General features: G+C 44.0%; 1 protein-coding gene across 1 annotated transcript in view; it reads left to right on the forward strand.

Moving 5' to 3' along the window:
* Positions 1-608: 608 nt before the first annotated feature.
* The window catches only part of BCR (BCR activator of RhoGEF and GTPase), a 99,831-nt gene continuing 72,815 nt past the window's right edge, over positions 609-27,624 (forward strand). Inside the window, exon 1 of the mRNA XM_068209077.1 lies at positions 609-2,812. Coding sequence (XP_068065178.1) covers positions 1,303-2,812 — 1,510 coding nt within the window. The 5' untranslated portion in view covers positions 609-1,302. The remainder of the gene's footprint in view (positions 2,813-27,624) is intronic.

The raw sequence follows: 27,624 nt of genomic DNA on the forward strand, positions 1-27,624 counted from the left end.
TGGGTCTGAGTTACTGGGGCTAAATAATATACAGGACAAAAGTGGGGCTAATGCCCAAACAAAGCAGCCTTTATTGTCGGTATCAGAGTAGCAGTTGCCCATCTCAGAGATCCAGCTTATAATTTACTGGCAAGGAAGGTAGGATTGAGGGAATGACAAGCGTGCTACTAACCAGCACTTACATGAGTGGGGGAAAACGTGACCTTTGACGGTGAGCTGCATCAATGCCTGGGGGGAGAGCCTTGCTATGAACATAAGAGCACAGAGACGTGCTGGTGTTTATACATAATGTATAAGGGCATGGCTGTATGGACGGGAATGGATACCTCCCTGTGCACACCGGGCGTGTTCTTAACCAGTCTTAGCTATGGTCATGTCTGTACGGTGTGAGGACGCCCAGGCCTGTGGCTGCCAGGGCGAGCGGACGGGACTGCTCGCGACTTTGCCTTTGTCTCACGGGGAGCCGTGAGGAAGGCGCTGGGGCCCCGCACCCCCGCGGGTCCCCCGGCCCGGCCGGCCCGGCTGCCCCTTTAAGAGGCCCCAGCGCCGTGTCAGTGCCTGCGCCGGGTCCTTCCCTCCCCTCCCCTTCCGCAGCGCCGCCGGAGCCGGGCCGCGATGGGCCGCCGCGGGCAGCGGGGGCTGCGCCGCCGGGGGGGCTCCCGCGGGGCCGCGGGGCGCTCGGGCACCGCCGGGTAGCGGCGGAGCTCGGCCGGGACGCGCCGCCGCATCGCCGCCCCGCGCGGGGACCGTGTGCGCCCCGAGCGCAGCACAATAGCCGGGAGGAGGAGACAGGGAAAGGGGCAGGGGGAGAGGAGGAGAGAGAAAGAGAAAGCACAACACGGGGGCTGGCGAGGGAGCGCGGAGCGGAGGGCTCCGGAGCGTGGCCGCGCTGAGGACCGTGCCCAGGACGGCGGCGAGAGGAGGTGGGTGGGGGGCGATATTTACCTTCCCTCCCCCGCCCCGAGCCCGCTCCTTTGTCCACGCGCTTTGAAGTGCTGGGGGATCGCCGGGGTGGGAGCATTGTTGTTCGCCAGCAAACGATCGGTCATGCCGGGGAGAGAGTAGCGAGTGTACGCGGGGCTGGGGCCGGCAGAAGCAGAAGGAGACGGGGAGGAGGAGACGATTGCGAGAGAGTATTGCTGCCTGCCTCCCAGTGCCCTGCATGGACCGCGAAAGAGACTCGCTGAGTTGACCCTGCCCGAGCTGTTTTTGCTTCTACATGTGAGATCCGGTTGGTTTTTTCTTTCCACCTCTTTCTCTCTAGCCTCCTTCTCGTATTCTCCAATTACTCCCGTATGCAAAATGGTGGACCCTGTGGGGTTTGTAGAGGCTTGGAAAGCACAATTTGCAGACTCTGAGCCTCCTAAAATGGAGCTGAAGTCTGTGGGAGACATTGAACAGGAACTGGAGATGTGCAAAGCATCTATCCGGAGACTGGAGATGGAGGTTAATAAGGAGAGGTTCCGCATGATTTACCTGCAGACTCTTCTGGCAAAGGAGAAAAAAAGCTATGATAGACAGAGATGGGGTTTTAAACGTGTTTCTCAGTTGCCTGAAGGGGGTGCAGAGCAGCAGATCCAGGACCTGCATCATCACCAGTCTGCTGACCAAGACGAATATGAAAAAAGCAAGTCACATCATGGGGAGGAAAAGTTCAAACCAAGGATACCCTCTATGCGGAAGCTGTCTACCCAGAGTGATGGGTCAGACCTGTCGCCTTTGGACAGCCCCCACCATGGAGAAGGAGAGCAGGACAGGTGTAAGTACTATGGTGAAGAGAAACTGAAGAGAGTTGTAGAAGACATGGAGAATCGCTGTGATACAGATGGCTCTCCTTCAAAACACAGATCGGCTTCCACTCGCAGACTGGTGGGATCTGCTGAGAAGGAGGGATCATTTGAACCTAAGGAGAGAGGGAACAGCACCAGTGTGGCAGCCCTAAGGTCCAATTTTGAGAGAATGAAAAAGGTTAATTCACATTCTTCTGGTGAAAACAAGGATGTTGTTGAAAAGCCCTTTTATGTGAACATGGAGTATCATCATGAGAAAGGTCTAGTAAAGGTCAACGATAAAGATGTTTCTGATAAAATAAGCTCCCTTGGTAGCCAAGCCATGCAAATGGAACGAAAAAAGTCTTTGCACTCCCTGCCTTCTAACATGGTACCCAGCTTCAGCGAGTTCCAGAGGCCTGCCTACAGGGGAAGGTCCTCAGAGAGCAGCTTTGGCTATGATGGAGAATATGAGGATGCTGAACTGAACCCCAAGTTTCTTAAAGATAACCTGATTAATGCCAATGGCAGCAACCGCTCACCTTGGCAGCCCATGGACTTTCAGCCGTATCAGAGTATCTACGTTGGTGGAATGATGGGGGAAGGAGAAGGAAAAGGACCTATTCTGCGAAATCAGGGCCCACCTGACCAGGAAAAACATCTCACGTGGCCCAGGAGATCTTATTCCCCCAGGAGTTTTGAAGATATCGGAGGCGGGTATACTCCTGATTGTAGCTCTAACGAGAACCTTACCTCCAGTGAGGAAGACTTCTCCTCAGGACAGTCCAGCCATGTCTCCCCCAGCCCCACCACTTACCGCATGTATCGTGATAAAAGCCGTTCCCCCTCCCAGAACTCCCAGCAGTCCTTTGACAGCAGCAGCCCACCAACCCCCCAGTCTCAAAAACGGCACCGGCAGCAGCAGGTCATCGTGTCTGAGGCCACTATTGTGGGTGTACGAAAAACAGGACAGATCTGGCCAAGTGATGGAGATTTGCCCTCAGCGAGATGTCACCAGGACAGCTGTTTCCACGGGGATACAGGTGTGTACCAGCTTTTTGCTCAGTCTTTTAAATGTAGAGAGCGGGGAATGGCATTGTGGAAATGAATGGGAGACCCTGGGTGAATCACTGTGAGGGGGCAACTGTTTCATGTGAGAATTCTGTGTTTAAGTTGTAGTTTTGCTGTTTTAGGAAGATCCTACAGAAGTATATGTCACACTGCATTTTAGGAATTCAGTCTGGATTCCCAGAAGGGTTGATTCAGACTTCTTTTGAGAGGATCAATGGAGTCCCATGTTAATAATTCCTTAAAGTTTCAGCCTGAACACTGAGCTAAAAAGGGGCCAGAACTTCACCAGGTATTCACCCTTTGTGGTGAATTCACCACCAGTTTATTCCCTCACTCTCATTTGTGCACTGTGGAGTAGTTAAACTCTACCTTAGAGGTGGTAGTGGGCCAACAAGCCACAACCTGAGGGTTTTGCCAGAGCTTTACCGATAATGATGCTGCTCCTACAGTCTTGTTTTTTCCTGTCTGTATTTATGGCAGTGCTAGTTTCTCGTTCTGTCTCGTGTCAGCCTTCAATTAGAGCTGATTGGAGGTGATGATTGTGCAGCTCTGTTCTTGGAGCTTGCTGCTATCGCTGAGTGAAGGAAGAACTTGGAATACCAGGAAGCCCTGAGGGAAAAATGTTAACTAAATTTCAGCAGAATAAAACTTTTCATTTGGGGAAGAATTGGCGATGTTTGAACCCGTTTTTATGTAACTCATTCAGGTATGCAGGTGTGTCTGTGGAATCACAGTGAGTTTATAGGTGGAAGAGGCATACAAGGAATTGTATTAATTCATATGCAGTTTTTGAATGTCTGAACCTATTTGGCAAGGCAAGGCATGTAATGTCAATAGTATCTTGTGCTAACACCTGTAGTTAGCACAGTATGCAGTAAATGAAAATCAAATCCAGGAATGAAGAAAACAGGAATGTTTGTTTTGACAGATTTCTTTAATTATAAATCTGTGAGTTCTCTCATGGGTTTTCTTTGTCTCTTTGAATCTCTCATTTTAATAAGGGATTAATATGTTATTTGTCAATGGGACCAAATTCCTGTAGTAGTGGGTGAATTCAGAGGCCTGTCAGAGATGTCACTTTCTCAGGTTGTGAGAGTTTGTTCTGTTGCTTCTCAGAAGAGTAACAGCTTGAAGAAGATGCCTGGTTTTACTTTCCCTGCTGATTGTTTTTATCAGCAATACTTTTGGGAGCAACAATGGAGAGAGAACTCATCTGTGCTGTGCTGCCATCCTCTTATCCTGTAGTGTTACTGGAAGGCTGGACAGTTGTAATGGATGTTCAGTGTACATGGAAGCTCTGCTCCTCCTCACAGTGACTTCTCCCTTATCAGATTGGATGGACATCCCTGTTTTCTCTCTGGGACTGCTGCATTCTTCCTGGGTTTTAGGGGAGAGGCTGAGTCTTGTGCTCATTTGAACTGAGCTCTGCCATCTGTCTCTGCTCTTGTTTACTGATGCTCTTTAGATGACTGGGAAGCCTCCTGGCAATTTCAGTTTTTGCAGAAGGAAACAAAGGGGTAAATGAAAATAACAAAGGTTGATAAAGCTTGAGGATAAATTCAGCTTTCAAAAGCCAATAGATAATTTTTATTTTAAATAATTTAGCTGGGATGCAGTGACAAAAAAAAGGCAGCTGAAAAGTCAGAACACTTACAATTCCTGGATGCTCTGGAAAGCTTTGTGTCCTGTTCCTAAGGATGACCACACATTGCAGGCAAGGACAGAATGTAACTGATCCACCTTCTGCTTTCCTCAGCACGGGGGGTGACATGGCAAGCTTAGCAGGAACTTTCACCAGATGGCTAATCAGTACTGTCTTGCACATTAGCTGGTGGCAACTTTTTACTTAACCAAAAAGGCTTATGCCTTCAGGAGGGCTGTGTTTCTGATTAATTTCTACTGAGCATCACTTTATAGGAATTTTCTTTCCTTCCCGATTGGGATGAATTTTGATCTGAAACCCGTTGGCAGCACCTCCTTTTCATAAAACAAACAAAAGGCCTGAGAGAGCACTGTGTGATTATCTGGCTGGCTCCCATTCCCAGCTCCCCTGCTCTGATGCGGGCTGTTCTCCATGACCACGTGATGCCAAAGCCATTCACAGATCCAGACAGATTTTCCAGCACCTGTGCTTCAGTCACTGGTTCTGCCAGGCTTCCCTAAAGTTTTGCTTGAATAGAGTGCAAGTTTCAATCACAGGAGGTTCTGGCCAGCCTTCATGTTAATTAGCATCAAGTGGGGTTTATTCAACAGTACTTGACTTCCCTGTGTATTCAGATTGTTGTGTGTTTTCTGGCTTTGCCTTTGATCACTCTTCCCTTAGTAATGTTGAGTGGACAGGTGCAGTGTGAAATTTCCATCTGGATCTGTCCCAGTGCACCTTGAGCTTGGCCAGCAGACACGTGCTGTTCTGTCCAAGTTATTTCATGACTTCACAGTTAAGTGATGTTTTCCTGATTTTGTATTACAAAAAAAAAAAAAGGATGTAACTCTCAAGTGGATGGAGTCTGAGCCAAATTTTGAATCTGGGTTTTTGGAGGTGGATTATCAAAAACCTTAAAGCAGACCAAGGTATAGTAGGCTTTCAGTTTTTTCCAAGGAGCATCATGAGAGCTTCAGGGTTGAGATTTGGTAATAGCTGTACTTTCTACTAAATGTATTTAATGAAGCCTGGGCAAAGATATTGATATTAGGATTAATTATGTATCACTAATTTCCTGTAGTGGGAATAAAAAAAAAAAATCACATCTTGACTTTGCATTAAGCTTGAATATCTTTACTATGATTATGAAGAAAGAACAAGATTTTTTTTAAATTCTGCCTTCTGTTAAACATTAGTTGTAGAAGTAGACATGAGAAAAGGCACTAATTGTGCATTTCTGCTTATGGTCAAGGGGAAAGTTGCACAGTACTGTTATGGAGCAATGAAATCTTGCAATGGCCTCAGCTGGGACAGTTTTTAACTAACAGCAGTTTGTTAATGAAGAGCACACTGGAGCTGTTGCTTGGCTTTGGAGCTTGCTGCATAAAATCAGTGTTCTCACTCTGTGTGAAATGATTTTATCTGTCTGCATAATAACATGGAAACTTTCTGGAGTCCATGTAAATAATATTTATCTGCACAGCTGCCTCCCTCAAGGTGCCCCAGGAGTAACTTCTGTTCACGTGAGAAGACTTGGTGGTGCTCTGAGAGAGTCCTGCCAGGCTCATTCTCTAGACAGCCACCAACCACCACTGTGCTCAATATGAGGTCAGTTTGGGGCTATGTGTCATTTAATTCCATTGGAGTGAGGTTTTACTTATTTTAGCCTCTACTAAATGTGGGAGTTCTGAATGTCCCTTTCTGGACAGCATGGAACGTTCCCTTTTTTTTAGTGAGTTTAATGTAGAGAAGGAAAAGAGCAGTGGAATTTATGCATGTGAACTGCAAACCTCACAATTCCTGTTATGTCAGCAGAAGGCCATTTACAAACTTCTGCTTACCTAGAGCTCTAGGGTTTTGTGTGCCTTAAATGCCTGACCAGATAGGCAGGCATCTGAATTTCCTGCTTTTAAGGCAAACTTGACACTAATTATTTGTAAAGCCCCAAGAAATCATGTAGTGTGTCATCATGGGAGGACATTATTCTGTACCAGTTTCTGCAAGGGTCTGCTTCCTGAGTTATTTGCATCTTCTGAGATCTTAGTCAAGTTTCTTAACTCTGCACTTCTTCCACCCAGTATTGTATTCTGTGAATTTTAGTTTTGAGGTGTAGTTTGCAAAGTTCTTTGTGGGATTCTGCAGACTCCCGAGGCAACATGCCAGTCCTGTTGCTGTTGTTCAGAAGCACAACTTCCCTTTGAGCAGCCGAGGCAGACTTCAGTCCACTCTGTAGAGATTCTTTCTTCTGAGGAGCTGAAATGTAGGAACTTTTATAATGTGCAGATTGCTTGTTAATTTTAAGGCCTGCTGGCCACAGGTCCTGCTTTCCATCTGTGACTTACATTGGATCAATAATGCAGTTTAAATTTTCCTGACACTTTTTTAGTTCATTTTGCTGTTACTTCTTAAACATGTTTTAATTCTTTCTTTTGATGATCAGTGGTTTCTTAGGAGCAATGATGCCAAGATGCTGTTTAAATGCAACCCCCCACCCTGCCTTGCTTTTCAGCCTTTTAGTGGCTTTTGAGATTTTGGAGATTATCAGGATGCTTGCACTACCACTCCCCTCTTGTTAGTCTGGTGGAGTGAAGAGCTCCCTCTCTTTCTCTTCCAGATTTCTCGTTCCCTACAGCAGAGTTTAATGGAATCTACAGAGCTGCTTTATGTCCCCAGTGACTATAGTGGACTCTGAAGTGTTTTGTTCCTTCTTCCACAGAGAGTTGCTGATGTTTACCTCGGGCTTACCAGAAGTAATAGCATGTAGACAGATTTTATTTTTTCTTTTCTTATGTTCACCCTAGATCAGGTACTTCTGCAGTCACAAGCACCTGCCTTTGAAATGGGAGTGTAAACCAATCCACATAGTAGTTGTCTGGTAGTGGGGAGCCCTGGAGGCTGCTGGTGTCCCCTCATCTGCCTGTGACAAGCTCATTTTCATGGTCCATGACAGGGAGATCAGAGTGGGACTGCCTTTCCTGTGGAGTAAGCAGACAGAGAGCTGTGAACTCAGCAAGCAGTGGGTCAGAAAGCTGCCTGTCCTCCCTGCACCCTTACCAACAGTTTCAAAGGGGTCTCTGGCAGTGGAGATGAGCTCACTGTGTGCAGCTGCCACTGCTGCAAGAGGGCTTGTGCCTGTGGGAGGCAGGCAGTGGCCTGTGGCTGGGCAGGTGAAATGTATTACCAGTGCAAGCTTGAAGTTTGGGAGTGGTGTAGGAACTCAGCTAGGACCAAGCAGCCCCAGAGCCACAGGATATCCATGCAGCATCCATACTGTGCTGGATACAAAACTGTTGGACCCAGGTGATTGCAGCTTGGTGATTTCACAGAGCCAGGGGCTCGAGCCCTAAAGCTTTGCAGTGACTTTTGAAGTGATTTACTTGTGTGTGTAGGTGATGGACTTTAAAGCAGTGAATTATAACGGTGAATGAAGTGCTTTGGTCTCCTGTGTCTTCTCATCTCTAGCAAAGCAGTTAATGGATGTGGTTTTAATCTTGAAGATTTTTTTTGTTCAGTGTAAATATACATGACCCCATGTACAGACTTCCAGGGTGCAAAACTGGAACATTATACTCTTTAATTCTTATAGTTATGCTATCTCAAGCTAATGGTGAGAAAAAGAAAGCTAAGAGTTTGCTAATTTGTGGAACTAATTGTTCTGCTGTTCTTCCTAAGTGCTTCCATTTGTCTCATATCTCTGGTTTGGATATTTGGATAAAATGCTAAGTACTGTGTTCAGTCTCTCCTTCATTGACAGCTGGGTTTTGACTGCCACCAGACAGATTCACTGAGAACCGAGCAAAAGTAATAAAATGAGTTGCCTGGAATGGCAAGGAGGCATCCTGAGTAACAGATTTGGGATGAAAGAAAAATAAGGTTTAATTAGTAAATTTGCTAAACCTTCAAGTGTGGGTGAGGAAATGCTTATTTTTGACTACTGGGCAGCACACTAGAGCTATATACTGACTCTTAAAAGAAGTGTTGTGGGTGGGGGGTGTGATTTGTAATCCAAATTTGGCTTTGAAGGCTACCTGAAAGAAGGGCCAACAAAGGAGGCCTAAGCCTGTGAAGGTTTGGGCCCCAGTAATAGGCTGGAAACAGTTCTTCTTCCAGTTCTAGCATGTTTAGCAGTTTGCTCTCTAATGCCCTCCCTTGCTCCTCAACCTCTTAGGGGTAAACAGCTATCATGCAGAGGCAAGGGGGACCTGTATTTCAGCTGCAAGGAATTTTGGAGGTCAGTCCATAAAGGTTAATGAGGTGAGACTTCGCAAGCTGTTTGAGAATTGCTCCATTTCAATTACCACAGGGAAGCATATTGCTGCTCATGAAAATCAGAGTGTTGATTGGAGGCACAGCTTATCTGGAGCTTGCTTTTCCCCAGAGAAACCAAGACCAGCAGTTTGGTTTGTTTTTTTTTTTTTTTTCTTTACTTTCTCCTCTTTGATTTGTTCTGCTCAGTCAGGTAAGCATGGAAAGAATAATAAGGGTCTGATCCTGTTCTTCCCTTGGTGCAATATAAGTAGTCTTATGCTGGCACATGTAGGAAAAGAAATGGTGTTCCAGTCCAGGTTGAATGGCAGATGGATGGAGGGGTAGGCTGGAGTGACTAGAGAAATGCTGGCATGGATTAGTTTGGGTGAGCTGCATGTGAATGAAGGACTTCCAAAACACCAGTTTGAGTGTCTTGGGTTACAAAGCAGGTCTTGGCCAGCTCACTGATGACAAAGTGGATTGCTTTCCTGATCATATCTCTAAATTACAAGTGATGTGAAAGTAACCATAGGTGGTAAGTAAATCCCTGAATGTTAGTCTGTCCTTCTACTGAGACAGTTTTACAGATTCATAACTTCTCTAATTTTTTTTTAATTGTACTGTATGTGTTTTAAACAGTAAAAGTGTCCTGTGTAGGACAAAGTGTTGTATTTCTGTCACAAAATCTGGCTCAATTTGCAGATCTGTCTGTTACTAAAACAACAAAGCATGTCTCCCTCTCCCTGTCTTCTTCCAAAGTGCCAAAATGGCATCTCTCAGACCCTTTCTTAACCAGGTTATGGCTCATGTAGTAATTAGATTATTGCAAGTGTAAGTGGAGTCTCTGCTTTAGAGGAAGCTCTGCCCAAATGTGGCAGCTGGAGTCAAGTTAGTTGCTCATGGCTACACGGACACTTGAGGCGTATGTGTGTGAGAATCCACGAGGACTGCCCTGTAGGAAGAGTGAGTTGCTAAAGTTCACTGTGTTGGTTTATACTACTGGATTGTGCCTGTTGGTATTACAGGCCTCTTGCATAGTTGTTACCTTTTGTTATTTTGCAGTCATTTCACCAATCTCTGTTACTACTGGGTGGGATGGGTTTTTAAAAAATATTATTTATTTTATCTTTTGGAGGAGAAAGATTATTTTCCAGAAGAGTAGAGCCACCACAACCTTCTTTCTTTTAAAAATAATAGATTTTTTTAAAACCCTCAAAACTACCCCATCCTCTTCAGGAGCTTCTGTACAAATTCTGAAGTATCCAAAATCCACAAATTACTTGCAGATTGGTCTATGACAACAGCACAGTAGCAACTATGGTAGGCTGCTGTGGATCACACAGTATTATCTGAAATCTAAGCAGGCAGCCCTTGCAGGAGGAGTTACTTAATAGTGCGTAACTTGTGTGCTTGGACTCCAGCTCCTCTGCTTGAGCTGTGGAGAAATGCACTGTGCAGCCTTGGCTCACTGTGTGTGTTTACTTCTTAAGAACTCCAGAATATTCTAGACTGCACACTGAAATGCAGCTACTTCTCTGATGGGGTATTTACCAGCTACTCTGTTATCAGCAATTACGTATGCCCTTGTCTGCAGAGCTAAGGAAGGAGTGCCCATTTTGAACCCACAAGATGGGTGAGGCTGGAGCAGGCTGTTAGGAAAGTTTTAAGAAACCCAACACACAAAAAGCCACCAAAAACAAATCCCTCAGTTGCCTACAGTCACATCTGTGTGTTCTTTTGGGCCAGCAGCTTCCTAGGGTAATCTATTCTGATGGAAAATAACCTTGTTCCCTAGAGTATCAGGCTCCAAATGTATTTGAGCTGCTAAAAAGTGAATGTGATTGGTCTGTTGTCACCAGGGAGGTGTCACACACAAACACAGTGCTGATTTGCTGCTGTGCAGTTACATGGCAGGGTCTGAGTCTGACTGCCCAGCAAGGCAGCCCCTGGCTGGGCTCAGGGTGTCCTAAAAGAGGTTAGATTATGGTGCTTACAGTGAGCCAAGGCACAGAATACTTGTTTCTGTGACTCTTAGTCCAGCTGCCTCAGCTCATAATTCATTGCCTGATTTTCAGTTTTGCTTCCCGCTAACCTAGAGCGGCTCTGGAAATTTTTTGTAGTGTCCTGAAGTGACATTATGACATGAAGTTTCAGAAAATAATATGCTCAGAGCAGTAGATCACTGTTGGAAGACTTGGATGTATTTTCCCCCTGTCTTTGCCTGTCACTTCTATAAACTGTTCCCTTTGTTTGAATCCTTTTAGGTAGAACAAGTATGGGAGTCCCTTTCCTGGGCAGGACACTTTTGCTTTACACTCTCCTGAGGTGGTCATTGGACCTGTCAGTCTGACAGGGATGAAATCACTGACATTGTTCTGAGAAAACACAATAATGCCTCAACTGTCTTTGAGGAAATCATGGTATTTGGATGAATAAATTTGTCTTGGCCAGCTGCATCAATAACTTATTTGGATTTCTAGTTTAGCCAACAGAGAATGCCCAGTTGCAAAATTCTATTGCAGTTCTCCCACCTAAGCCTAATTGTGGTGGATACCAAATCTAGTGCTTAGCTGGGATTGAAGGTGTCTTGTGTAGGTGATGGGCATCCTACACTACATCAGTGGCTGCAGTGAGGAGAGCACATCTTACAGTCCATTCCTTGTTTTACTGTTCTTGGTTTTCTTTATTAGAAAGCTGGTGAGTGAAATCTGAATTGCCAGGAGGAAAAAGAATCTAACAAACTGTCAGATTAAAATACTCTCTTTAGCCTGGGGACATACACCACTTCTCTAGTCCTAGTAGTGATCATCTGTGGCTCCTGCTATGGGGTAAATGGGTATTGGGAGGAGAATGTTTTAGTCACATCCAGAGTACTGCCTCAAAGGCTTCCTAAGCTGGAACAAGAACCTCTCAGCTCACATAAGCAAGATCCTCAGGGGCCTCGAGAGCTGCTTCCGACTCTGACAGAAAGCTGGTGCACTTAATGTGAGCAATACATAGGGCTTAACAGTCACCTGAATAATTGTTTGGGTGAATCTTTTGTTCAGCCTTTTCTCCATTGGCACCTTTCCTGAGGAACTTACTCAGGGGAATGAAGTATACTGGACAACTCATTTGAGTTCTCCATTGTCTGCTCTTGCCCTGTTTCCCGTGAAACCTGTGACTGTAACGGGCCCAGAGGCAGATGCTGCTCTAACAGAACTCGTGATAAGCATGTGTGTGATCAGGTGAGGGGGCTGGTGTGGGGCAAGGAGGATTGTGTTTAGTCCTTGAGTATATCCAGAAGAGCCAGTGTGTGCTCAGCTCAACAGGGAACCTGGAGACCATTTGCTGTCTTACACTTATAAAACAGTTCATTTTTTTTCTGGCAGAAGGGCCATTGGCAGACCTGGCTGATGGTCCCCATCCTCTTTTCAGATGGTAGGGATCAAGAAAATTCCCTGGTTTTCCTTTGGTGTTTCAGATGATGTATTGAGCTAGAGGCCTGACTGCCTTCTTGAATTGATCTGTACTGCATGACAGGGATGAGAGACTGATTGCAATTTTGAGATGGTTTACATGGTCTGGTGCTCTTGCCGTTGGGATGAGGGCTGGGTTCTGATTCATGTGAAAGCAGAAGGTCTCTCCTATCTTATGAATTTATATGAGGCCGCAGTAAAGATAATTATTTTCCACTTCCACATCACTTTGAGTATTCTTCAGTGATGTTTTAACACACAATGCAGAGAATGCAGACCTGTCACCGCACCTGTTTAGGCTTTGGAGAGGCACTTGCTCTGTTTGACATGCTGAATTTCTTGAAGGTCCTTCTGAGCACAGCTGAGCAGTTCCACAAGCCCATAAGCCTTTTCTTTTGTAGTTGTTGAGAAACCACACTGCTTTATATAGAAATATTTACATAGGATTTAAACATCACTTTGACCCTTCCTAATCCATATTGATTTTGCAACTTCTGTATGCACTGAGTGAAATATGCTGTCACAAACTGAAGTCAACTTGCTATTACCAGTTTCTCTGTATTGCTAAAAGGGTCAGTGTTGCCCTGATTTCTTAGGATTTTCTAAAGCCTTCTGAATTTACATTTTTGTAGAGAACTTTCTCACGCAACTTTCTGTAAACAACCTATTGTTTTGCATTCTTTCATAGAGGCGGAGAAATTTGATAGACTGGTAGTTTGTCCAGTGTCGTTGGAGAGGTGGCAAGTTCACCTTCCAATCCACTGGCACCTTTTGAGAACTATAAATTATTAGAGTCAAAAAAAATAAATTAATCTCTTCATGGTGACCAAAGCTGTGGTGCGTCGTTTTTTCTTGTGTCCTCTAGTGACAGGTCAGTGTTCTCAATAGGAAAAAATATCAGGAAAGAAGGTATGCATTTGGAATAAATAACAAGGAATAAGGAGCAAGAGAGCTTAAAATTTTTTGGTTGGTTGTTTTTTTTGCTTGGATTATTGTTTTTAGTTTTTTTAATAGTTGAACACACCAGTGGCTGCTCTTGAGACCTCTAACAGTGTCTTGGGAAAGATTTGATTGAGGTCTTGCTGATTTCTAGTGACTGTTTTGCTGTGAGTGTAGCTCCACAGCACTGTTTGTTTCTATGTAACTACCTGAACCAGAATTTCCCAAGATATTTTGATTTTGAAGTTTGAACTTGAGCTCTGACTTCAAAAGCACTGATAGGGTCTTCACAGGCTTAGATGATCAATGTTTTAAAACTGACGTGCGTGCGGGTTGTGCTGTTTCAGTAGCAATACTGATGTGGCTCAGAGCTCTGCTGGGCAGGCAGTTCAAAACTGTAGTTTTGTTTTGAAGTTTCTTGTACCTCTTGGAGGACTGTGTTAGCTGGCCATATGTATCTGCCATGCCTCCTGGTTAGGTGCCATGGAAGCACTAATGTAATTTGGAAAGCATTTTTACTTTATTTAATAATTCTTTTAGCCATCCTGCATCTGTCATCCTAAAGGGGAAAATGGCCTGACAAAGTAATAAAATTGTATTTGCATCAAAATTAAAAATATGTTCTTTCCAGTTTGCCCAGGCCTCTGAGCTAGGACTCTTTCAAAATGAGTTTTGGTTAGGTAGGGCTTTTTCAGTATTCATGGAGAGAAAAATATATCTATTATGTCTCTGGAGTATCTGAGACACCAGCAGAAAGTGCCTTCCTCTCTGCTGGGCCTTGTCTGCAGGCAGCTGAGGCTGTCACACCCTGCTGTGATGGGGCTGTTCCAGTGGCACTGCCCTGTCCTGTGTGCTCAGCAAACGTGCCCTAGGCCTGACCTTGGCTACCCCAAATTCACTCAGCCTTGAGCACTGACCTATACATAATTTGTTGTGGTCTCTGCTCAAACTGAAACACGTACTAATGTGATCTAAGCTCTGCTTTGTTCTGTGCTGATAGGTAAACATAATAAAATTTCTACTGCAGATAAAGGGTTACACATCTTCCTCCAGTTAGTGTCCTCCAGTCCTGAGCATGTTAGAAACCTCAGTATCTCCACTTAAAGCAAAGAAGGAGACCTGAATATCTGTTACCTAAATGTGTTCTGAATATTTATGTGCACAAGAAGAATCTGAAGAGGAAAAATTTTTAACTTGAATATTTTATTCTGTATATAGGTGTTCCAGACTGGTTTCAATACATGTGCAAATAGGCACTGATGCAAAGATACAAGCAAATTTAGAGAGTTCTACCTAAACTTCATAAGGAACTTTTCCTTGTAATTAGACCAACATCTGGTTAAGGAAGCATTCTGATGCTAAAACTGGTTTTTCCCATTAAGAGACACTTGCCATGTAGGACCAATGCACACTGAAACAGCCTTGTTTAATAGTCTTTAATAATTGGTTGCTTTGTGGTTGTGTTTTTTAGTTTGTAAGGAAACGAGTAATTTGCAAGTTTTTTTTTTCCAAACAAATGTAAAGAATGAAAAGGGAACTTAAAAAGAAAAACAGCCTCAGGTTTATAGCAAGCTTTTATCTTAATACAATGATTTGCATAAATAAATTTCCAAGTGTATTAATGAGGAAATATGAGTGCAGTCTTTTGAGCTGTTGAAACTCAGGGTTTTAGCTGAATTTTGGTGAGCTGTAGTGTACTGGAATCAAATTTGGTGCATTTCTCCTGGATCACACTTTAGTTAGTAAATTGATTCACTTCCTCTATAGGTATGTGTTAGAAACTGTTTTGTATCCATGTTTAACTTTTAAGGGAAAATGCTGTCCAAAAAAAAAGAAACAACAAAACAACACCAAAAAAACCCACAGTGGAAAAAACCTGAGTTCTGTTGCTGAAGGGCTTGCCCTTTCACTGATTTCTACAATTCATATGCTTGCGCCCACAATTTCTTTTTTTCTACTTAATTCTGTGTTCATATGAACTCATTTAGTTTCCTCTTTAAGTAAATAAGCCCACAATCTGGGGGCTTTGCCTGTGGCTGTGGTTGCTCCTTATGTGTTAATCTCTGGGTTTTCTACTCCTTCCTTTTTTTGGTTTATTTGTTTAAAATTTGAAGCATGAGCTGCCCTGTCTTACAACATGTATCTGTGTATGTCTTCCAGTATTTTCGTATTATGCCCCTTGAGGCTAAATCTTGATTTAAATTGTCTCTGGTGCTAAAGCCTCATGCTGTGACCTGCTGCCCTGTCAGCCGTGCCAGCAACTGCTCATTTCTAGCTTCACGCTGAGAACTGAATCAGGGAATTTATCTGTGGCACTTTTGGGGCTTTTGTTTGGTTTTTTCTGAGCCAAAATCAATCAAACAAAAATCACAGAACTCACCCAACCAAAGCACAAAACTCCTCTAAGCATGGTTCATAATCTGTCCTCCTACAGATGTTGCTGGTGGAGCAGTAACTGATGGGGTGGTGTTGGGGCAGGGAGTGTAATGCCATGAAAGATAATTTACACTTCAGCCCCAGTCCCCTGCGACTCCAGGGCTGTTAATTCAAATAACAATGGAATGTTAATGCTGAGAAGTCTTGTTTAACTTCAGCAATTTCACTTATGACTATTCAGCTGCTTTGGGGTTTCACAAAGAGGTTTGGGGTATCCTTTGAGCAGGGTACCTCTTCCCTAGGAAGATGCTTTGTTTCTGCTGCTGGCAGAGTATGAATGAGTAAAAGCTGCCCGAGAGCTTGCAGATATTTCAAATTGTTTTGTAGAATAAATCTAAGTGGAACACTAGGACTGAAAATGGGAGTCTTTACAGTAAGTATTTGCAAGACAGACCTGATGACATCCTGGTCTGTGTGAGTGACTCCCCTTCCAGTTGCCTATGTAAGTACTTTGTGGTTTTAATTATTACATCAGCAAATACATTGACTACTTATAACCAGGAGAAAATGGAAGAAAAGATATTATTACTCATTTTTCCTAAGACTTAAAAAGGTGACCAGCTTCTGCCAAAAGGTTGTTTAGGTCATAAATCATCTGAAAGGAGCACAGGAAGGATGCCAGGTCAGCACAGCTTTTAGAGGTGAGTGGACCTCCTTCAGTAACTTGTGTTTGCTTCCTCTGTGTGTGTGAGTGTTCATGGGCTAAGATTTCATGTCATTTTTTCTGATGTAATTACTGTAACGAGACATCTGTAGAATTGCATCTTACAACTATGTGAATATTTTCCCTTGAGTGTTTTTGGGGAAGTAGAGTTTTAGAGGTCATTCGTAGGCCTTTCTACATTTGTTTGCGTTGAAATAGAAAATGTCATGTCCTGGCATAATAGTGCAGCTAAGATTTCTGTCAGATAGTGTGATTTGCTTAAAAAGCTCTGTCTTGAACAAGGAGAGGGCAAGAGTCACCACCAGGAGAAAATACATGTAGTTTCCAGTATTGAAACATCTTTACAGTTTCTCTGTTCAGTTTTATTTTGAATGCTTACGTGATTCCCAGATAAGAGTTCTATTTTTACCTGTGATTGCTGGCTCTGCAGAGATTTGTGAACTCTTCTGAATTACCTCTGCTGAATTCCTGCCTGTGCACCAGCCAGGTGCTACATTTTTGGCTTCCATCTTCTTTTGCTTTTTCTGTTCCTGTTCAGGCCACAAACATGGGAAAAAAGTGCCCCACCCTGCTGACTCATTGAGCCCAGCGCAGTCCCTATATTCCCGAAATAGGATTACTATCTGAGGCACTTTGAGCAACTCAGCAGAGCTGGGTCTGGTTCTCTTCTCTAGAACCTTTTAAAATAGCTGATTTCTTGTTCTTGGCTGTGTGCTCTGCCTCAGCCCCAAGGTGATTTCCTTAGCTCGTATTCATTTAAAGGGCTTTTACAACAAATGCAGCTGTTATAGAAATCAACTCATATGTAGAATAATCCTTTTAACAGGTTTATTCTGATACTCTGTTGGGTGTTTAAGTGGATTTGACTGCATTGTTTAGTATGTCCTTGAAGATGGCTCCAAATGAAACCTGTCAGAGTGTGTCCTATCTGTGCGTGCATACCAAGTGTGCCTGGGAGATGTCAGCCAGTGCCATAGGCAGTGGGGAGGAGTTGCTATCTGTAGGGGAGAACTGGGGGTAGCAAACCATTCCTGCTTTTTGACACTGTGCTGTCTACAACTCAGTCTCTCAGACAGTGCTGAGAAAGTCTCGTTGCTCTGCCAGGACTCAGCACCCTGTTACAAGGTTCTCATGTTCTTTTGCCTGTTCTTCTCTTCTCCTTGCACAGCCTGCAGGTGTCCAGTGGCTCACCCCAGGGGCAGCTGTACTACTGAATGTATCCCTTTGGCTTGATTTGCTCTGGGAGCAAAGCACTGTGTGAAGGCAAATATCAAATATTAATTCTCGATTTTAAAAATACACAAAGTGACACACTTTTTGTCTTTGATTGAAGTAAACAGCAGTCTACTTTCTGTCAGCAATGCTGTGCAACTCAGTTGAAATGCCTCAAGTTTTGAGTTCTTGCAGAAAAGTATATCCTGGAAAGGGCCGCATTTGGCAGTGAAATAGTCAGCAAAATGCCTGGAAAAGAACATTACAACCTTGAGCACAGCCCTTTGGAATGTAGCAGGTTCCTGATAAGGCAAAAATTGGGTGGGTGAATGTTTTTCTGAGAAGCAGGCCTGGAGAAAAGAATAGTGTTAAGGATGGTAGGAGTCCTGTGCATAGAGAGTCCTGGGGTTTGTTCTAATTATATTGAAATACAGTTTTAATAGTATGAAAGTCTGTGTGAGACTTGTGATTAGGGTCAGTTATCTACTTTTAAAAGGATAATTTGTCATTTTATGTTGCAATGTGCAATTGGTAGTTGGCTTAAAAAAATGCACAAAAGGTTCCTGTACCTGACATGGGAATGGGGAGGAGAAAACTCAGTCTGAAGTTTTCTGCACAAAAGAAAAAGGATACACACTGTTAAAACTGGGGGTTTCTTTCCATATATTCTCTTGCACTGCTGTAATGATATGGGCTTATTTGTTCTTGGGATCTGCAGGTGTTTCAGAAATGTGGGTACATTCCCTGTCCATCCAGGGAAACTGAGGGGTTTTTGTCCAAGATCATCTACAGATGATAGGTCTGGGATATTGACCCTGGACTTTCGTTTTGGTTCTAGACCTTACTGCATACATCTCATCCATGATGTGAGGGGGTACCATCGATGCTAAGTTAGCTTTGGCCCCTCTCATTTTGCCTGTGGTGGTTAGATCAGTATGGTTTCACCTTTCTTTTCACTGCTCCTGCTAGAGCACTGCTGTGGATAGGGCTTAAAGGGCCCTAGGTACTTAGCTCTACTGCCTTTTAGTTGGCTTATGCTGCAGTATTTGGATGATAAAGAGCCATACTGGTGACCACATCTTTTATGTAACCAACCAAACAGCTATTTTTTAGTTACCAATGCATGTAAATGAACCGAAGCTATAATGTAGTTTGTATCTCATTGCCAGGCTCCTTACTGGGATGCTCTTCTGTCTGCCTTTTCTCCCAACATTTCTATGGCTCTTGGCATGGTAGAATCCAGGGGTCTGACTTTTATTCTCTTACTACAGTGCTAGAGATACTTCTTTTGACCATAACTGTTGTTAATTGAATGGTAATTTGCAATACAGAAATTTTGTGGCAGGAGAATATTTCAGAGAAGTCCGATCTATTCTCCCACTGAGTTTGCTTAAGTAATCAACCAAGCTTTTAGCTGGCAACAATAAAGGAGACAGGAATTAAAAAAATTCCATTTTTCTTGTGCTACAGGATTGACTGCTAGACTAACCGGCTTTTCTTATTTGCAGTTCTCCAAAGGCAGAGCTGTATGTTGGGGGATTTTTTGGGTTGATGTTTGGTTTGGGGTTTTTGTTTGTTTGTTCGTTTGTGTTTTAACTGCTTAGAAAAGTGCATTTACAGTAAAGGTAATTTGTGTTTCAGAATGACTTACTAACCAGTAAGTTCCTGCCAGAACAGTACTCCCCTAAAATTTAAAGCCTTCCAGGTAGGTCTCATTAACATTCTCTTGCAAGATCAGTGAGAGAAGCTGGTGTACTCAGCCAAGAATGCAACTGTCTTGTGATCTGTGGTATATTACCAGGCCTAGAAACTTTCAGTTTCTTCCTTGCAGCAGCTTTGCCCAGGTTTTCACTTATGGTGTGGTTGCTTATTTATACCCTTTGTACCTATTATTTTTTCCAAAACTCCATTGTTGTGTGCTCTGCTTGTTCTACCTCTTAAGAAGAACTTTAGAATCTGAAGTTGCTGATGCTCTGAATCAGCAGCTCCCTAAACCAGTTCCTATGGTAAGTCTGTTTATAGTAGTGTCAAGAAATAAGGTGGCACTGTTCGAAGGAAAAAGGAATACCCAGCCCTCAGGGAATGCATGGTTTGAGAGGAGCAGTACCTACACAGCTCTCTTGACTCTCCTGAGAACAGTCCTGCTGAGCTAAGCCCTCTGCATGTGCTCCCCGTGTTTGTTCCCCAGCTTGGCCTTTCATCAGCACAGTGGCACACTTTGCTGGAGAGGACTACACCCTTTTTTAGCTGGTGTTGGGAGGGTATCTGCCTTTCCTAATGCAATGAAAAGGACAACTTGGTTTATGCATTGGGAAATTACTTTTGTCTTCAGTGTTATTGTCCCTTCTGCCCGTCTGTGTGGTCTGAGCTGTCAGATACTGAGCTTAGTGTCTCCTGATGCTTTGCTATGATTTTAGTTGTTTTTTTCTTCACTGCTGAAATATGTTCATGTTGCAGTCCCATGAAGTGATGGTTACTTCTGCCTGGGAGCAGAAATGTATCTTCTCCACAAGTGGCTGTGGCCATCTCACATGGTGATTCCTCTCCTTGTTGACAATTTTTGGTTGTGGTGTTTTCTCCCATCTCAATGCCCTTTACTGTTCTGGTATCCCTGGTGTCTATGTGCCATGCATGATTCAGTTTCATATGTAATTAGTTTCCTCTTTGGTGTTGATTTGTCTATCCTGAGCCTAATTAAACCTTAATTGCTCTCTGATACCTGTGTAAGGATTCTTTCTGTGTATGATTTGCTGCTGCACAAACCTGCACTCCCTCATTAGGCTAGCTTAGCCATACCCTGAGCTGGCTTAAAACCAACTATTATTTCAGAGTCTTTGTGTTCCTGTCTCAACACTTTGCTTTTTATCTTTCATTTGCCTCCATCCCTTGGCCATCATCTGCTTCTACTGCAATGCACTGTCCCTTTTGGGGCAGCCCCACAGTGTGACTGGGAGAGAGGAGGGTGGAAGGTTGCAATTACAGCAGCAGCCTTGGGGAACCCTAGAATCATGTGAATAAGAGCATGTGAACTCTTGGAGGGGGCTAATGGACTTGGCAGAGATGCTTCTGACTCTGCTTCTGCTAAAACAGTTATTCTTTATCCTTCATAGAGAGCACGTGTGTTTGAGTATCAGGTGACAGATGGGAGTCAGGCTGTAGTAAAGACTATGAACAGAAAGCAAAGAGCTTTGAGATATCTGAAAAGGTGTTTAAAACACTAAAACTACCCTTTATCTACTCAAAGCCTGTTGTTCTGTTACCCCTAACCTTCGATAGCTTTGTATTTATTGTCCTCAGGGGTCACCATTCTTCTACACGTTGCAGAAGAGCTGTGCTGAGGAGCAGTAGAGTTATAGGAATACACTGCACCTGAGTTACTCAGTACAACCTTCATCAAGAGGGTTTGTGAGACTGCTGCCAGCACATTTGTAAGCAAAGGCTTAAGGAAAGGGCAGTAGGTTCTGTGGATTGCATCCTTCTAAATTGCTGCCAGACCCTTTGGGTTTTCTTAGTTTTGTTTTTTTTTTTTTTTTTTTTTTCTGACTACTATTTCCTTGGAAATCGCACATCCAGCACTGAGGTGGTAGAGACACAATGTCTGCAAATCAACAGCATAACAAGAAAGAGTATCTGAGTTCTGTTGCTCTGCTTTTTTCTCTAAAAAATACTGTGGCACCATTTCTAGCTCCAACATACAGGGAGGGGTTTTCCAGAACAAGCTGTTGGTGATCCAAAATGGACCAGCCAGAGGGAGGGTAAGTACTGGCACAAACCAGGATGAATAGGTTGCTTATCTGATCCATCCTGAAATGTCTAATCTGCCACAGCTGTCAGAATCTGGGTATATGCTGGAGGATAAGCTATATTTATGTAATGTCTTGGAGGGTGTGCAAGAGAGAGGTGAGGCTGAGGGGGGAAGAGGTGACATTTAATCCCTTGCTTGCTGAACCCTAAAGGTTTGCTTTGTGTTGATCTGCTCCCCTGCACTTCCCTCCTACTTTAATGGCAGTGTTGAATGACAAATGGAGGCAAAGCAGTGAAAACAGGAAACATAATCCCTTAAAAATAACTGGTGGGAAAGGAGGAAAGAAACTGTAAATAAAGGAACCCCTGCTTTCATGGGGCAGCTCCAGCTAGCTGCATGCCAACAAGAAGGAGCTGATATTCTCTGAGGTCACCAGAGAGTCTTTTTGAGCTCCTGGAAGGGTGAGGAAGACCTAAAAGCAGGGGAGCTGTGGTCTGCTCTGTGTTGTTTTGTTATTTGTTTTGGTTTTGTTTCTTTTTAAAAAGAAGGTTTAGAAACACTTGTCTTGACTGCAGTGTGAGGTTTGGCTGGGATGTGATTTATATTCACACATTGTTGTAGGCTGCAGAGGCCCTCAGTTTTCTCTGGCTGTGAGAGGCCAGCCTTGCTTCTGTGTTGTCATGTGGTCATTGAGAGCAGGAGGGGTGCAGGAGAGCTGGCTGCAGGAGCTGCACCTGCACAGGGAGGGAGCCATTTGGAGTAGTGAGGGGCTGCTCAGCAGGACCTGTGTTGCCTCAGACTGGTTTTCTCACTTGGCTTTCTCTGGACCCTGGTTCTTGTTTCTGCTACGTAAGAGGGGGTTGGGAGTGTCACAGTTTTATTGCACACCCAGCAGAGTCACTGTTTGAGGGGTGGACAGAAGGAGTTCTGGTGGGCACAACAAAAATCTCTGTCAATGGAGCGTTTTAGAAGGCATCACGTTACTGCTTGGCAAGGTTGAAGGCTTAAGATTTCCACATAACTTGATTAAAGATGGCAGATAGAGACATGCTACCAGTCTATGTGGTTTATCTTACAGGTCTTTTGATGCCATAGCTTTGGGGGGTGTTGGATGGAGTGCCTTCAGTGGGCAATTCTTGAGGTTGGATAAAAGTGAAGAAAGCAGAAAGGGGAATCTCTAGTCCACTCTTACACCCTCTGTGAATAGTAGGTGCTGAGTAGCTTGTGGAGAAGCTGCTAACCTAAACTGGTGAACAAGGTTTTGCTGGAGCCCAGCCTTCCCAGCTCCTGCCTCCTGATCACCACCTGGGGATAGGAAAAGGCAATTTGCCTTCTGACTGTGCTGATTCCTGTTCAAGAAAGGAAAGAAAGCCTGAAGGGAGCAGGATCCCTTTGGTTTGGCACAGGACAGTGAAAGAAAGTGGGACTGTTGAGGGGGATGTGCTATACCTCTGCACCTCTCTCAACTTTTTGTGCAAGATGAAGATTTTCTTTCTAAATTGTAAATTTCTTTGTTTTGAATGTCACTTACTGCAAAGAGAGACCAAATCCTTGGCAGAACTGCCTGTGGATGTGTCTGAAATGCACCCTGTGGCAACTCCCTTCATTAGGAACAGCCAATGGCACTGCCAAGCTTTGGCTGTGTTCACATGTTCTAGTTAACTTTGGTTTGGACACCTTTCCTGAAGCAAGCTGGGCACAGCTTTCCTTTTTTCTCCCCTAAATCTGTGAGGATGAGGGAGCTCGAGCAGCTCTATAATATCTCATCTGAAACAGCTAGAGGAAGGAAATAAGTGACATGGATCAGTACTTTGAGCCTTTTGTTTCCAAGTGGAGCCCATGTTAATGGAAAAATGGTTCCAAACCTGTGCCCAGGAACTGCCAGGTGAAGACTGGCAGCCACAGTTGCATGGAATGTGGCAGCAGCTTGGATGCTGCAGAGTCTGGGCTCAATAAAGGGATACAAGAAAGGCAGGAAAAAATGGATGACTCACCTGTTTATTTCTTGTTTTCTTAGGACTTCTGCTAGTGGGGTGTGGATCTATAGTAGTGTTAATTTAACACTACTAGTGTTTGAGAAATTTACCTGTGCATGTTTTTAGCTAGTTTCAGCCACTACTTGTGTGTTTGTATATGTTTAAAGAGTTTGAGAAATACTGTTTGTGTGGCTCTTGCGCTCTAGCCTCTCTGCGGCTATGCTTCCATTCTGGACTTCCTCAGAGTGCTGCTGCTTATGTATTTGCCTCATCTAACCCCTGTTAATCCAAGAATTTAGTGCTCCAACTTCTGCTGCCTGGCCTGCCCCTTAAGTTTGCAAGAGTACATGCAGAAAACAGCTGGTGGACCAGCTGTGACAGCATTAAAAATCAGTAGGTGCTGTCAAAGCTGAGCTGATGTTCATTACCTGAGCTCTGCTGTGGAGTGAAACTCCCTGCTTAGCTTGAAAATTGCAGGATAGGCCTGAGAGGAATGAGATACATATCTACATGTGAGTATCACTGCTTACCTGAGTTTAGAGGAGTAGCAGTTCTTTAGCTGGAGGAACACTGAGGACCAGAGGAAGGCACAGAAGAATTTTTGACAGGGAACACACATTTCTTGTGTTACCACTGACTGTGGTAAATGTTACCCAGGCATGTTTCATTTTCTCTCGTTGTCCCTCCTTTGGTCACTCCACCAGCTTTGCATTTTATCTGATGTTTTGTGGCCTGAACTTGGAGGATTATGGCTCCAGGGAAAGCTGCAGCTTTTCCTGCTGCTTAGATTCACTTTCTGGGGCCACCACCCTCCAAACTCACTGTGTTGGGCTCCAGCTGGGTTCTGCTGAGAGCTGTCACCTGTTCAGCTGCTGCTTCCCTTCTGTGGCTTTGTCACTTGCCACCCAGCTGTTGTCTGTGGAATGGGAGCTGTCACACACCCTGGGGTGGCATCTGCTGCTGGCTCTGGGGCAGGACTGGGGCCCTGCGGCCTCATGCCAGTGCTCAGGGCCACTCGGGCTTGTTCTAGTCCTTTGTCACCTGCATCTTCCTGAAGCCTGGCTGGTGGAAGCTCTGGGTGACTAAGGTGCTGTGTCAGACAGCCTTCTCTCCACTCCTTTTCCCAGAAAGGCTGCAGGCAGGTGAGATTGTACTGTGATTCACATTTTCTTTATAAATTCTCCAGCCTTAGGTGGACTTGGAATTTCCCCAGCATTAAACATTAGCCCTCAGAATAAATAACTGCAAGCTGGAAGGAAGGAGAGGATGCCAAGCCATGGCATCCGTGTGCTTGCTCTGTTTCCCCGTTTTCCTGAGCCCTTTTTTGTCCCTTGCTGATGCTCTCCCCTGGGTGTGTTGGGGAGAGCCCCCCGCTCCCAGCCCCCATGGCTGTCCCTGCAGCTGCCAGGGAGAGAGGCACAAAAGCTGCCTGTGCTGCTTCGGGAGACAGCTGATGGCTCAGCCCTGCTTTAGAAACTTCTGCTCGGCTACAGGTGCTGGGTGGGGATGAACACTGCTGCTGTTTCCTTGGGGAATGGTGGGAATTTCAGAATTTTTATCTGCTGCAGTGGGGAGTGAAAGAAAGGGATCCTCCACAAACATGCTTTGAAGATCTTCAGCCTTTTCCTGCCCAGCGTAGCAAGATGGGATTTCCTCTGCCAACTACACAGATTAGTTTGTTAAAGAACTGTGGATTGATTTTGGAGCACAAGTGCCTTTGTCGAGGTTGCTGGGCACGTCTGGAACAAGGGTTATTTTTCTCTTGAGGGGAGGAATTTGCAGTCAAAATTCGCATTTTCAAAGTTCTGTGCATTGTCTCGGTGTATCCTGTCACTTGGAAATATTCATCACCTTCAAAGAGATGAGTGAGCCTGGTTCTGAGCCTTTCCTGAGAAACCTACCCTAGAAATCTGTGTATTTGTTCAACTCTGATTAGCAGCCATTTGGATCAGTTTGGAATCTGTTGTAAAATGCACAGGCAGACTTTGTCCTTCCATATTTGTTTCTGTGGGGAAGGTGGAGGATGGTGAGAAGTGGAGAGGAGTATGGAAGACAATACTATTTTTGATTATGATAGGGATACAAAGAACTCCATTGTGTGAAGGCTGAGGTGAAGGAGTTATCTTTGATAACAGCCCTTGTCTCTACAGTCTTTGTGTTTAGGTCCTGCTGAGAGTGTGCCATCTCCAGGTACAAAGGAGTGACTTAAGGACAGCGTAAAGTGTGACAGAGAATTTTCTGCTTGTGCTTTAAATAGAAAATTATCGCCTAATTACATGAATATAGTTGGATTTAAAAAGCTTGAGAAAATTACTGCTTGGATATACAGTCACTGAAAGCTGTGAAGATGGAACACAACTGAAATTATCTTTTCTTGTGTTTGTTTTCACTGATAAACTTCATGCATCTTCTGGCAAGAAATTAATGCTCAACAGGAGCAGAATGTCTGGCTCTCCTGAGGTGTAGTCATTTCTGTAACTTTTGCACTGCTGTGTCAATGACACTCAAAATGACACTTAGTATCTGTTATCACAATTTCTTGGTTTAATTTAGCCTTGTTTCTATCTCCCTGGCAAAACATGAGCTGGTTCTTGCATTGGCTTGTTTCTTTCTTTCAGCTTAGTGGTAACCACACCCAGAGTTCAAGTCCCAGCACACTTTAACATTCCTAATTCTTTAACTGCTGAAATACTGGTCAGGAAGTGCCAATAAATTTGTTTGGAGGAGTATTTATTTCTGCCTGAGTCTGAAGTATCTGGGAATATACTGTAACCTTAAAAATCTAAATGTGTCATGTACACCTGTGAAATCCTGGTAAAGAAGGCTCCTCAAAGCTCTGCCTGGCACATTTGAAGCATTGTCTGGGTGAAACTCTGTGATTTAGGAAGGCCTTGTAGTACCAGCTCTGAAATCCTGTTCATTGTCTCATGTTGATTTGATCATGTGAACATATCAGAAACTCTTCTAGCTCAAAAGACATTGGTCTAGAGAGTATGACATCATGTATTGAAGTCTGATTCCAGAAAGTCTTAATGCTAAATTGTTACAACTGAATCAGTATGTTCCCTTTGCATGACATTTAATTAGGGATACACTGTCCTTGGGAGACTTTCAGCTGCGAAGCTGGACTTAAGAATGAAAACTAATGGTTTTACGGAATGGAAAATCTGTATCTTTTAGGTGACTTTTTTGTATCATTTCTTTGCCAAAGTCTATTTTAGTCAAGGTCAGATTTTATACTGAAGCTGAAAACTGGTATGGGTCAAGGGTAATTTATTGAATGAATTGTTACTGAGGCTTTCAAAGTCATGATTTATCTCTGAGCAGGAGGCCAGACTCCTCGTGCTGGTACAGCAGAGTGGTGTTCTCACAGTGCTGTCCAACTGGACTGGCAAGCTGTGTCCTTTTCTGCCAGGAGTTCCTCCTTCCTCCCTTTTGGTCTCCTCTCTTCTCTGGGGATGCGGTTTTGCTGTGATCAGAACTGAGGATGCAGAAATACCTACATAATTTCTTGATTCCACATGGCAGAGCAGCAGCATATAAAGCATGTAATGTTGCCTCTTTTTCCTGTAGTGATGTCTAAGTTGTGCCTGTGCATGGGCCTGGCATCAGGCAGGTTTTTGCTGGAACTGACATCCATTCTCTTTGGTCTGTGTTGCCTCTGGGGTAGCTGTTTCCAGAACCATCTCTTTGCACTCCTGCTCTGTCAGTGCCTATTTAACCAGGCTCATGGCTTGTTCATTGTCCCTTCCTCTGATGTCCTTTCTGTCACTGTAAGGTGATACAGAGGGAAAGAGGTTTTTATCACTGCAGTAATCCTCAGACAGCTGGTTCTGCTGGTGGTGAAAAACTACTTCATACTCTCCAGGAGGCTAATGTCTTCAGAATTTGTTGAATAACTGTGTTATGACTGCAGGCATAATAAGCTATAATTGCAGATAAATGCACGTACAGGTTGGTGACTGACACCATTTTTGTGCATGCATAATGTCCTTATCTGTGTTCTTTTGGATCGCTGTTGCAGTCTGGTCTCACTTGCTCCACTGTGGGAAAGTGGAGAGGTTTCTCCCTTAGGAAATCAGGTTTTACAGTGTTCTGATAGCAAAACAGACTCCTTCACGTGTGCAATGAAAGCTGTGCATCTCATGTTATGGTTTGCTGTGCACACACTATCAAATGTTTTACAAGTCATGTGGAGAGTGTTGATGGTTTTTGTGGGGTTTTTTGGGATTGCAATGTGCAGAATATTTAATGGTTCAGCAGTAAGGCCTTTTCTCTTCACATCTGCTTGGTGCATAAAGTGGGAGTTCATTTGAAACTCTTGTGTCAGAAAATACACAATCTCATTCGTTGACATACCAGGCTTTGACATCCAGTATTGTCTGTATGCATAATGTAAATTTGTTTGTTTAGTCAGCATAAGAGCTCTGGCCCTGGAAGGCTTTGACACCGTTTTACTTTTTC

The sequence above is a fragment of the Anomalospiza imberbis genome, chromosome 18 (assembly GCF_031753505.1).
Source record: "Anomalospiza imberbis isolate Cuckoo-Finch-1a 21T00152 chromosome 18, ASM3175350v1, whole genome shotgun sequence".
NCBI classification, from domain to species: domain Eukaryota; kingdom Metazoa; phylum Chordata; class Aves; order Passeriformes; family Viduidae; genus Anomalospiza; species Anomalospiza imberbis.